Here is a 12,415-nt window from a genome sequence, read left to right as displayed (position 1 = left end):
CGAAATAGTATATAAAAGAAAGAGGTAATTCAGACAAAAGAGATAACGATTCAAAGAAAAATAAATACCCTAAGACATTTTACTAGTTTTTAGTGATTCTACTATAAAAAAAAATATGAAAATTTCATCAAGTGATTCAACTATAAAAAAAATACGTAAACTTCATCACATATATAATATGAAAATATTTTTTATATATTACTAATTTTATAATTAAAATATATTACATAATTTTTTTATTATTATTCTATTTATTATTTATTCTATCTATCTATTCTATTATATAAAAATCGGGTTTCTGCACTTAATGATAGAGCTGCCGTGACATGCTTCTAAGAATATTTCCGAATTTATTTTTTTTAACTCATTAAATACAAGTTATTACAATAACTAATTATATTAACTAATTGATTTGATTAGATATTTAAATATCACATAATTTATTATAATTTATATCAATTTGATTTAGTATAATTTATTACTAAAATATCGCTTTTTTCAAATTATTTATTCAGATATTTTTTAGTATTTTAATTGAAAGACATCTATTCAATATTTCTTTTTTTCTCTCATTTGATAAAAATTTTAATATTTATTACAAAAATATTGGATTGTTAATTTGTTAGAGTTCATAATAGAAAGTAAATATTAAAATACAATTTATTTTTAAAAGCTTATAATTTCGTAATATATATTATTAGGGTGGAAAGACTAATATGTATCTATACGCATGTAAACAAATCTTCAACGCCAAAAAAATTAAAAAGTCTTCTCTATCTCTAAAGTAATGACTAGATTAATAACAATCTGACGCAACACAATTATCTGTTGTAATATTGATTTGGAGTTATATGATGCACGGTGTAATTTCTAAAAGGTCCAGTATTTTGACTCGCAGTTTCTTACATTAGCTTGAAACAAAAACAATATTATAAAATTGTTGTGTGTTGTATCGGCCATCAGTCTTATAAATTGATGAGGCAATAAATAATAATATTAATAAATTATAAAGCAGCTCTCATCTAGTCAATCATCTTTCAATGATTCATCGTGTTGATTCTCACTGTGTTTGTCTCTTATTCCCATCTCCATTCGAAGTTACCTGTCACTAATTTTTAAGGATTTCTTTTCGAAATAAATAAAAAAATATTATTTCCTAAAACAAATTATTCTAATTTTAAATACTACGATTTTTTTTTCAGTTTTAGGCAAGTTTGTCGCACTCCGACGAACTTCATTATTTTTATAGAGTTCACCAAACTCTCCGACGAACTTCATAAATTATATGAAGTTCCCTGCATTTTCGGCGAACTCTACTCTGAGTTTGCCACACTATATAAACCCGTGGGACTTTCATTTTGTCGTTTTCAGAATTTTTTCATCTCTCAAATCTCTTTTCTTCCATCTTCATTTATCATTTTTTTATTATCTTTTCTGTCAGATCTTTTATCTTCCAACGCTTGTAAAGTTTTTTATCTACTCTATCGTCAATTTCAGGTTAGTATGCTCTTCTTTTGTTATTGGTTTTTAATTTGAATTATTGTTTATAACATATTTTTTTATAGTTAAAGTAACTTATTAACTAATTATTTGTTAGTTTAATCAGAATGGTTAATTTAAATTGTGATTTAGATGTAAATTAGTTGAATATAATAGTTAGATTAGAATATGTATGAGTAGTTAGTTTGATTAAATTATCAGTTAATTGATAATTAGTATGTTTATATAGTTAGTTGTGATAATGCAGTTAGTTGTAGTACATGTTAATTAGTAAATTTATAAACTGATTAAGATGTAAAATAGACAATTAGTTTGAATATGTCTGATAAAAATTTAGTTAATGTGAAAGAAACTAAATTCAGTTTATTTAATTTTATTAGAGTGTAGTAATGGAGCAACAATTGTTGGGGTATGAGCATATCTTGTATAGACTGGATCAGGCTGAGCACATAGTAGGCAAACTTGATCGAGTGGTACACTTCTATCACTCTTATTTACACATCAGGTGGATGTCCTTGCTAGAGGACCTTAACAGATGTGGCAGGTTATCATGGGATCGGCTGTATTGGCATGGTTGTACCACCAGATGTGTCGTGACACGGAGCATTGTCAGCACCACTTGGGTGGTTGCGTCAGTTTGCTACTCTCCTGGGCCTATCACCGTGTTTCACTGCTACGCCCGGATGGATTTGAGACTCGTCGATTTCTGCTAGTTGAGAGGTATAATTCGTTTTTACACTTTTCTTCGTGAGTTAATGAAATAGATTTGTGATGTATAATCATTCGCGGTATATTAAGTGAGTTGAGTACCATCCATATAATGTCAGAGGCGAGAACAAGCTTAGACATTACAAACGTATGCTGAATGGGATTGGCATCCTTTACGTAAGTGACAAAGATTTAAGAATTATAATTTTATATTAATTAACTTTGAAACTTTTATATGATGTGTCTTGCGTTTTGTGAACAGGTTGACTGGACGTTGTACGCTGACCTACAGCTGTAGAGTGTAGTTCCACCGGGGATAGCTGAGGCTAAAGCCTCAGCGGCGGCTGTATGTTCGCTCCTTTGCTTCGCTATCGTCAAGTGGCATCAGGTTGACTGGGTTGTGCATTATTTTGATGGCTTACAGCATATTCCGATCAGGCCACTGAATATCGACGAGATGCATTGTCACGATGGGAGGTTCGGGCGAGGCGAGTGATTCCCGCATTTTCTGGGTGGCTGGCATGAGATGTGGGATGTTCGTGCATACCATCGGCTCCACATATACCATCATATTGACTTGTGTTCATCACGGTCATATATGACATGGTACCTTCAGTGGGCCCACATAGATTTATTTGGTCAAGGTGACCAACACTTGGTAGCGGGCGGGATTGTGCTATATGATCTACCGATTCACCATCCCGAGGCTCCAGAGCTGTATCAGCCAGACGATGGTAAGCTTCCAGAGGTGCGACCTCATCCTGGGGGAGGGAGAGGTAGGGGGAAGTGGAGAGGTAGAGGTAGAGGGAGATGTGGTGGAGGGAGAGGGAGGCAGGGGGATCCGAAAGTTGCCCGTGACAGAGATTCGATTAGCCCGCCATGAGGCAGAGGATATTGGATGCCGGTCGGGGATATTTTAGGACCTTTCCCCGGAGACTATTTGACCCTTAGACCTCCTGGGTCACATCCTTCGGATGCTGAGCCCAGTCACCAGGGGCATGCACGAAGAGTCGGGCCCAGTGCGCACCTTGATGTTTAGTTCGACCTGCCATTTAGCCCATCAGACTTCGTGAATGAGACTAACTATCAGCCCATTTTGGATACGCAAGACATGGTGAATGTGACACTGGCTATGCCTGATTGGATGACTCATATGATCCAGGGAGGTGATGGCGGGTTGCCGGATGTTTCGGCAAGGCCACAACAGACCCAGCCTTTTTTTGCAGAAGCACACTATCCCTCCATAGTCTGCATACCAGCCACGACACATGGACGATCCATCGAGTGGGTCATCATCCACTACAGATTACGTGACTCTCAGGGACCAGATGAGCACTCTAGTACCTGATCCAGATCCGCCTCTTGGGCGAGGACAGCGCGATGTCAGGCCTTCTTAATGTGGCATAGGTGGATGTCTCGATGCGAGGCCTCATGGACGACATCCTAGTCCACATGGTGGTAGGCGAGGTCGTGGCTAATAGGATAGTTTAGAATTTTACGCATTTTAATGTCTAATGTACATGGTACAATGCTTTATCATCATTATGCATATCATGTATTATCATGTATCATCATTTTTTATAGTTGTTATCGTTATTATAATTTTATTATGCATATCATCCTTTATAGTTATGTTTTAAAGTTCAATCATGTATTCCATTTTCAACTAGTCAGACATAGCGAATTACATGATACAACTCTTTATCAAAATCAACTGAACGATGGTTACAATACAAGAGTTATCCACCCTAAAATGACACTTATAACTAATGTCGACTAGACGATGCCCCACCCCATCAAGAGACGTACAAGTCCTACACGTGTGACCCACTTGATGACACAATCCGCATCACTTCTCCCTGCTATGTTCAACACCATCTATGTTGTTACAAATCCTGGAGTTGACGGGGCGACCTCTCTTTACACTCATCATCCTAGGATTGGGCCGACTACGGGCCCCATCATAGGATGGCCAGTCATCCTCGTGACCAATTGGTCGAAACTCTAATCTGTAAACATTAAAGACTGACTCCATGCGATACATGGGATGTACATACCGCTTCCAATCAAGTTATGCATGAGAGCAAACTGCAAGAACGTGACGGCAAGAAACATGAAGAGCCTGAAAATACCCGCAATCACACTTACCCTTATGAAGTAGCACTTGGTAATTCCGTTCCCTAGACTCGGGCACTGCTGCTAACTCTTCAACCGTGAATGTAGTTCTTGACCGATTAAACTAATAAACATTCATAGTATTGACATGCTTTGAGTTGAACTCTATTTCCTTCATCAACGTCTGTGAGAATTCAGCGCCGACTTGAAGCTGAGCAAGGGCCTCTGAACCCTTCCTAGCAAAAAGTTCACCCAAACGGAAATAACTTGACTTAACAGGAGCAGTGATGGGAAAATTACGAAAACCCTTCATGACAGCGTTAATGCACTCCGAGACTTCGAATATGTTGCGTTAACCAGAACCTTCTTCAAGTCCTTATTTTTGAAGTGACTCATGAAGTTGGCAACAATGTGTAGTACAAAATTCCTGGAAGGCATGTAGTGGTTTCCATAAACTTCTATCGGCGTTCAACGCAGCATCAATTTATTTGTGCCTGTTTGAATCACTAAGACGTCGGGTTGTGGTGTCACATGCTGCCGTAAATATGAAAGAAAAAACAACCAAGCCTCCTTTGTCTCATCCTCAACAACGACAATACAATAGGCAATATGTTTGCATTTCCATCTTGAGCAATAGCCATGAGTAACGTGCCTCCGTGTTTATCATATAAGTAGGTGCCATCAATAGAAATAAGTGACTTGCAATGCTTGAAAGTCTCAACACATAGTGAAAACGTCCAAAATACTCGATGAAACATGGCAGTGTTGACTGCACCAGGCCAAGGCTGTGTCACAAGTTGCACCCAAGTACCTAAATGCCCATCAACAGTTAGCATATGTAGATGGAAACTTTATACATAACTAAGCACAATGTATTGCATCTTACCAGGTAAGTACATCTGCATAGCAAATAACCAACGAGGAAGCTCGTTGTGTAATTCATTCCAATCGCCATATATTCTAACAATGAATCTCTGTTTTGCAAGCCAAACCTTTCTGTACGACGCCTTGTAATCGAAGTGATTCTCCACACCACCCTGCAGAACCTTTATGCTGATTGTTGGATCTGCTTTGACCATGGTGAATATGTGCTGAGCAATCACATTCGAATCCAACCTACGATGGTCTTGGCCCATGGATGTTTGTATGAAAGTATGAGAACCATTGTATCTCCTAACCTCCCATTTTTTTTACTTTCGGCAATATGCTATGCGTATGTTTCAAGAGCAACTGAGCCCGAACCGAACACACTGCACATCATACTTTAACTGGTCACTCCAGTATTTTATACTCTACAGCTCTCCTGATGTTGTACCTCTTAATTACCAACATGACTTCCTCCTTGTTTTCAAACTATTGTCCGACCTCGAACTTATTGGTTGGATCTTTTTCAGGGCCTCGATGGGTAAATGACCAATACAAAGTTATTGTATCAAGATTCAACTTGGAGCAGTGATCCGGCCAGTCATATGGTCAAAAAATGGCAGGCTATGTCAGAGAGATTTGTGTATCACCGTATCTCTTCTTCCTTGTCACCATCGTCAGGAATTTTCATTGGTTCATCATCAACATCGTCTCCGTCATCGGGGTTAACTTCATAGAGATCCATTATTGGATCTCTGGTAGCGGAACCCTCATCACTTTCAACGTTATCTTGCATCATGTCAGCATTAGGAAGTTTAATGTTTGACCCCTTTTGACTACCTTCAGCTAGCATATTTAGATCAATCATCGTTCTTCTAATATTTCTTCTAACAGCTCCACTTAACGGACTATTATCAACCGTATGAACAAAGATCCTCGTCCACCCAACTCAACTAAAAACACGAATAATTCTAACAGATGAACATTTGCCATCGGTTGTGCCACGATCTTATAAGACGTACGTCTTCGTCGTCACGTAACCGATACGCAATTCAAAATAACAGAAAAATTTCTCAGAACCGTGATCTAATAAACAGAACAACAACATAACAAAGACAACTATAATATACCTTTTATAAAACAAATTGTCATATACTTCGGTCAGATATTTGTAGTAAATTTTTTTCACTCTTTTCGTGTGTTGCTGTCCAACGGAATGCAATATTAAATTTTTCAATGCTGTTAGACTGCTGACTTTTGGTGTCATGTACGTAATTATTAGTTATCCGGATTTAAAAACGATAGAACCTTCTTCGTCATACACTATTTTTACCATCATAATGAATGGATAACAACGGAATAATTGACATTGTAGAGAAAAAATGTCAAGATGAGAACTAAAGAGAAGAATGAAATAATGGTATTGAGCTCGCTTCTCTACCAGCCATGCTTTTATTTGCCGAAGCCAAGGTGAAGTTCGCCAGAAGTGCGAAAAATTCTGAAAATAATGGAGCTAGGCGGGAGTGTGACGAACTTGCCTAAAATAAAAAAAAACATATTGTAATATTTAAAATTGAAATAATTTGTTTTAGAAAATAATATTTTTTATTTATTTCGAAAAAAAAAATCCAATTTCTAACGCGTGCATACTATCATGGGCAACATCTTTGTGTTATCAATAAATAAGGTATAATATTTAAATTCGGATCACTTATTGTTTAAATTAATTTTTAAAAAATTAAATTAATTATATTAGTTTTTAAAAAATAAAACAAAAGTAAAATTAATTATTCTATTAGTTAAATGATAACGTAGTAAGTTAATACCACGTGTCACAAAATGATTGATCAATATATTAAGTTAGTAATACGTAATATGTTACATGTGTTAAGTGTCCTCTGACACATCATAAATTTACTTAAAGTTAAATTAATCCCTGAAAGTAAATATATAACTCATTTTCATTCCTAAAATTTTAAAAATCATTAAATTAATCTTTATATAAATCTCTCTTATTTTTTATTTATAATATTAAATTTTTAATATTTTTTTAATCCTACTAATTTTAATCTCAATTATTATTTTATGTAAAGAGAATTTTGTTTATTAAGAACCTAAAAATAATATTAAAATTAATACTATTAAAAAAGAAAAAAATGTAATATTATGAAAAAATAAAAAAGAGGGCAATTTATCAAAATAAATAATTTGATTTCTAATTTTACCAGAATACACATTTTACAAAATAAATACCAAAATATATTTTTTTCATAAACTATGTAAACTGCGACAGAAACCCACAATTTACAAATAAACGTAAACTGCTACAAGAGTCTCGCAGGATACGTTCGAAGCCAACTGCACATAATTTATGTATTAGTTATGTTAGAGTAATCAAATAAAACTAACAAAGAAGTGTCTATCAAACCTTTTCCTATGTTGTGATGAAAAGATAAAATTCCTATAATGTATCTGGATGACAAAGCGTCTGAAAACATACATAATGATCAAACTATCAAACAAATAGAATATAATAACGAATCAGTTAAGTTGTATTTTAAAAATATATTTTAAAAATATAATAATAAAAAAAATTTAATATTTTTAATATATTAAAAATATAAAATATCATTTTTTAATAATTTGTATAAAATATTTTTTTATGATATTATTAATCTATATCTTTATTTATAACACAAGTCAATAAAACTGATATAACCATATAATCCATTTGACTAAAGAAACAGCAGTGCTTAATTAGAATATGAAACTATCAAATTCTTAAATGGATATGATGTATCTAGACGAAAAAGCGTACAAAAACATATGGAGCAAAACTGTGAATATTGGACATTGTGAGTGAATGGTTAAAATTAAAATTTATAATTATGTGATATTTTTAACTTTGATATTGACAAATATACGTTAGAACTTAGAAGTGACAAAAGTTTGTAATCTAGAGTTAATGTTATACAAATATTTTCAATCAAATTCCTATTTTGTTCTGGTATTGATAATGTTTCTCCAACATATATATAGCTCAGCTCGTAGATTTATTATTTGAATTTTTTTTCCTAGAGCGGATCGCTAAAATGATAATATTATATGATGACTCTGAACTATAACTAGATTGAAAAATTCTTTGTGAGAAGCTCTAATATTGTGGTCGGAGTTGAACTTGGAATAAATAGGAGTATAGCTGTGAAAGACATTTCAATACTCAAATTAATAAATATTTAAGAAGTATAAAAATTTATCAATATAAAATATTAAAATAAAATTATAGAAACATAAAATATGATATTAATTTTTTTATAATAAGAGCTGGCAACCGGAAAGCTGACCTGGTGTCGTTGGTGACACGTTAGCAGCGCAACGGCTAGCTGACGTGGCGCAGTAAACATTTTGGACTCAATTTGGTCCCTAATTTTAGGTTAAAAACCTAACCCCCAATTGACTCTCCTCTCCTTTCTTCTCCATCGCACTCTCTTCAATATTTGAGTCTTGGCAACAATCGTCTGCAGGGAGCCATCATCAGCGAAATCTGCAAAATCAAGCAGCTGAGTGAGTTGTACATAACTGAGAACAAGCTAATTTCTGGAGAGGTTCCAACTTGCTTTGGTAATCTTACTTCCCTAAGAAAATTTTACTTGAACTCTAACAAACTCAGTAAGGTGCCTTCTTCTCTTTGGAGCCTCATAGACATTCTTGAGGTGAACTTGTCTGACAATGCTTTAATTCTGTCTCTTCCAATTGAAATTGGGAACTTAAAGGCTGTGACTTTCTTGGATCTATCAAAGAATATGATCTCAGGAAGCATTCCTGGGGCCATTTCTGGATTGCAAAATTTGCAAATTCTCAACTTATCACAAAATAAATTGGTAGGGGGTATTCCTGATTCACTTGGCAGTTTGATAAGTTTGACAGATTTGGACTTATCTCAAAACAACTTGTTTGGCTTGATTCCAAGATCACTGGAGTCACTTCATTATCTTGAATTCATCAATCTTTCTCATAATAGTTTGGAAGGAGAGATTCCAAGTGGTGGACCTTTCAAAAATTTCACTGCTCAATCTTTCATGTTTAATAAAGCACTTTGTGGAAATGCCAGATTACAAGTCCCAGCATGCAGTAAAGTAAAGAAGAAAGGTCAAATGCAAACATATTCTTCATCAAATGCATATTGCCTATAATGGTTTCAATCATTCTGGTTGTTTTCTGTGTGTTTTTTCTCGTCAGGCGTTGAAGAAAGAATGGTGGTGATACTAATGAAGGAACATTATCAGCATTACCAGCAGCCAGAATGATTTCGTACTATGAACTATCACAGGCAACTAATGGATTTGATGAGAGTAATTTGCTTGGTAGGGGCAGTTTTGGCTCTGTGTTCAAAGGTTTACTTTCAAATGGGATGGTGGTTGCTGTCAAAGTGTTTAACTTGGACTTGGAATTAGGATCAAAGAGCTTCAGTGTAGAATGCGAAGCAATGCGCAATCTGCGCCATCGAAATCTCATGAAGATCATAGGTTGTTGTTCAAGTATAGATTACAAGCTTTTAGTGATGGAGTTCATGCCTAATGGGAGCCTTGAGAGATGGTTGTATTCTCATAACCATTGTTTGGACTTCTTGCAAAGGCTAAATATAATGATAAATGTGGCATCTGCATTAGAGTATCTGCATCATGGATCTTCACCTATAGTGGTTCATTGTGATGTCAAACCTTGTAATGTCTTATTGGATGAAGACATGGTTGGCCATGTCAGTGACTTTGGCATTGCCAAATTGCTTGGCGAGGGACAATCCAAAGAATATACCAAGACCATGGCTACAGTTGGCTACATTGCACCGGGTAAGTTATGCTACACCAGATTATAATTTCCCTTTTAACTTTGGTCATTTGATTATAACCATATGCTTGATTAGTATGCATATACAATTGAAGATCATAAATCATTCATTGACCTTTTAGTAATAATTTGTAATCAAAGTTGAACTATAATGCTTCTTTAACTTTTTCTGTAGTAATTTTCATTAGTTCAAAAATTCACTTTCTGTTGCGGTGGTGGTATCTAAACATTTTGTTTCCAATTTTAGTGGCTTGTTGTCACATATACTTGTTTTATAAACAAATATTTTATTTAAAATAACGAGGGTAATTTGAGTTGCAGAGTTTGGATCCAAAGGGATTATCTCTACAAAGGGAGATGTATACAGTTTTGGGATAATGCTGATGGAAACATTCACAAGAAAGAAGCCAACAGATGACTTGTTTGTTGCAGGATTAAGCATGAAAGGTTGGATTAGTGAATCATTGTCACGAGCAATTGATCGAGTTGTGGATTCCTATGCTTGATTAGTATGCATATACAATTGAAGATCATAAATCATTCACTGACCTTTTAGTAATAATTTGTAATCAAAGTTGAACTATAATGCTTCTTTAACTTTTTCTGTAGTAATTTTCATTAGTTCAGAAATTCACTTTCTGTTGCGGCGGTGGTATCTAAATATTTTGTTTCCAATTTTAGTGGCTTGTTGTCACATATACTTGTTTTATAAACAAATATTTTATTTAAAATAACGAGGGTAATTTGAGTTGCAGAGTTTGGATCCAAATGGATTATCTCTACAAAGGGAGATGTATACAGTTTGGGGATAATGCTGATGGAAACATTCACAAGAAAGAAGCCAATAGATGACTTGTTTGTTGCAGGATTAAGCATGAAAGGTTGGATTAGTGAATCATTGTCACGAGCAATTGATCGAGTTGTGGATTCCAACTTTTTACAAGATGAAGGTCACCACCATGTTGATGACATAATAGCATCTACATCATCTATCTTGAAACCGGCCTTGAATTGTTGTGAGGATTTACCTGAAAAACGAATGAACATGACAGATATTGCTGCATCACTAAACAAAGTTAAGGCCAAGTTTTTTGAAGCTAGTGATAAGAATGTGGTTCGGTTTTGTAGAAAATGAACCACTTTGTAATATGTTTAAATGTTTAGTACATTCCCTTTCTTTGCATTTGAATTTTAGCCTCAGTAGAGTCTATATTTTTCTACATTAGGAACATAAGATGTTGCAATAAACATTTTCAAAAGAGAGTCAGCAAATAAAACTACAGAACATTTACAGTTATTAAGCTATGGGTGATTCAGGATTGATATATAAAGATTAAAGAATATAAAGGATGATCATGGCCATTTGCTAATTTATAATATATCAGTTGTAAGAAACATTCATTGTATCACTTCAATACCAATTTCTGTAAACTAAGAAAAGCAAATCTGCGATGTTGAGCACTGTTGACATTTGACAAACTCAAGTAATAAAAAAAACCAAAAAAGTGGTGCCAAAGTATAAAAATTAAAAATAAACAATCAGCATCATGCATATCTACAAAATTTAAAGTAATAGTAGTTCAATATTGATCAATAGTAGTATCATAATATCTCAACTTGCCTTACTCCATAATGCACATCTCGATGATTACAATGACCTGAGACACCATAGTTATCAAAAGTAATAATCTGGAGAGGCACAAAAACCAAAACAGTAAAAACAGGGGGGGCTCTAAAAGAGATAACTAGAACAGAAGGTATTAGTCACCCCAAAAGATTGCATATGGTGGCACAAATAAAAGCTTAACTTACATGCCTAAAAATGGCAACAATAATACAGAAGCACATGCTTACCATATTAATGCAGTGGCTGGTTATTTGTGCGATAGAGAAGAAAAGAGAAGAGAGTCAATTGGGGTTAGGGTTTTTAACCTAAAATTAGGGACCAAATTGAGTCCAAAATGTTTACTAAGCCATGTCAGCTAGCCGTTGCGCTGCTAACGTGTCACCAACGATGCCAGGTCAGCTTTCCAGTTGCGCCAGCTGGACGAAATTCACCGGAAGGATCACTATGAGTACCGGAGATCAACTTCAGGGACGATTTCGACAAATTTTTAAGTTCAGGGATTACTTTGAGCCTCGAGGGTAACTTCAGGGACTACTTTGATGCTTACCTCATGATTAATAACATCATCAGTTATAAACTAATTAAAACAAATGATAATTAAGGTGACGTTATAACTTAGCATGGATAATTAAGCCAACTTATAATTTATATTGATTGACAAATAACATTTAAACCTATCAAATTAAATTTTTATATTTGTACAAATATGTTTAATTAGATTATTTAATTTAAAATTTATTAGGATAAACTATT

The 12,415-nt window shown here is 34.5% G+C and overlaps 1 protein-coding gene across 1 annotated transcript; it reads left to right on the top strand.

Moving 5' to 3' along the window:
- LOC107633486 (receptor kinase-like protein Xa21) lies at positions 8,640-10,541 on the top strand (the record flags this gene model as incomplete). Its single annotated transcript, XM_021117375.1, is given in 3 exon segments — positions 8,640-9,345; positions 9,348-10,037; positions 10,357-10,541. Coding segments are annotated over 3 exon segments (1,581 nt in total), but the record flags the coding sequence as incomplete, so codon positions are not given.

Source organism: Arachis ipaensis, chromosome B03, assembly GCF_000816755.2.
Source record: "Arachis ipaensis cultivar K30076 chromosome B03, Araip1.1, whole genome shotgun sequence".
In the NCBI taxonomy this organism is placed as follows: domain Eukaryota; kingdom Viridiplantae; phylum Streptophyta; class Magnoliopsida; order Fabales; family Fabaceae; genus Arachis; species Arachis ipaensis.
Note: the sequence above shows the minus strand (reverse complement) of the source record. Positions and strands in the feature narration are given on the sequence as shown.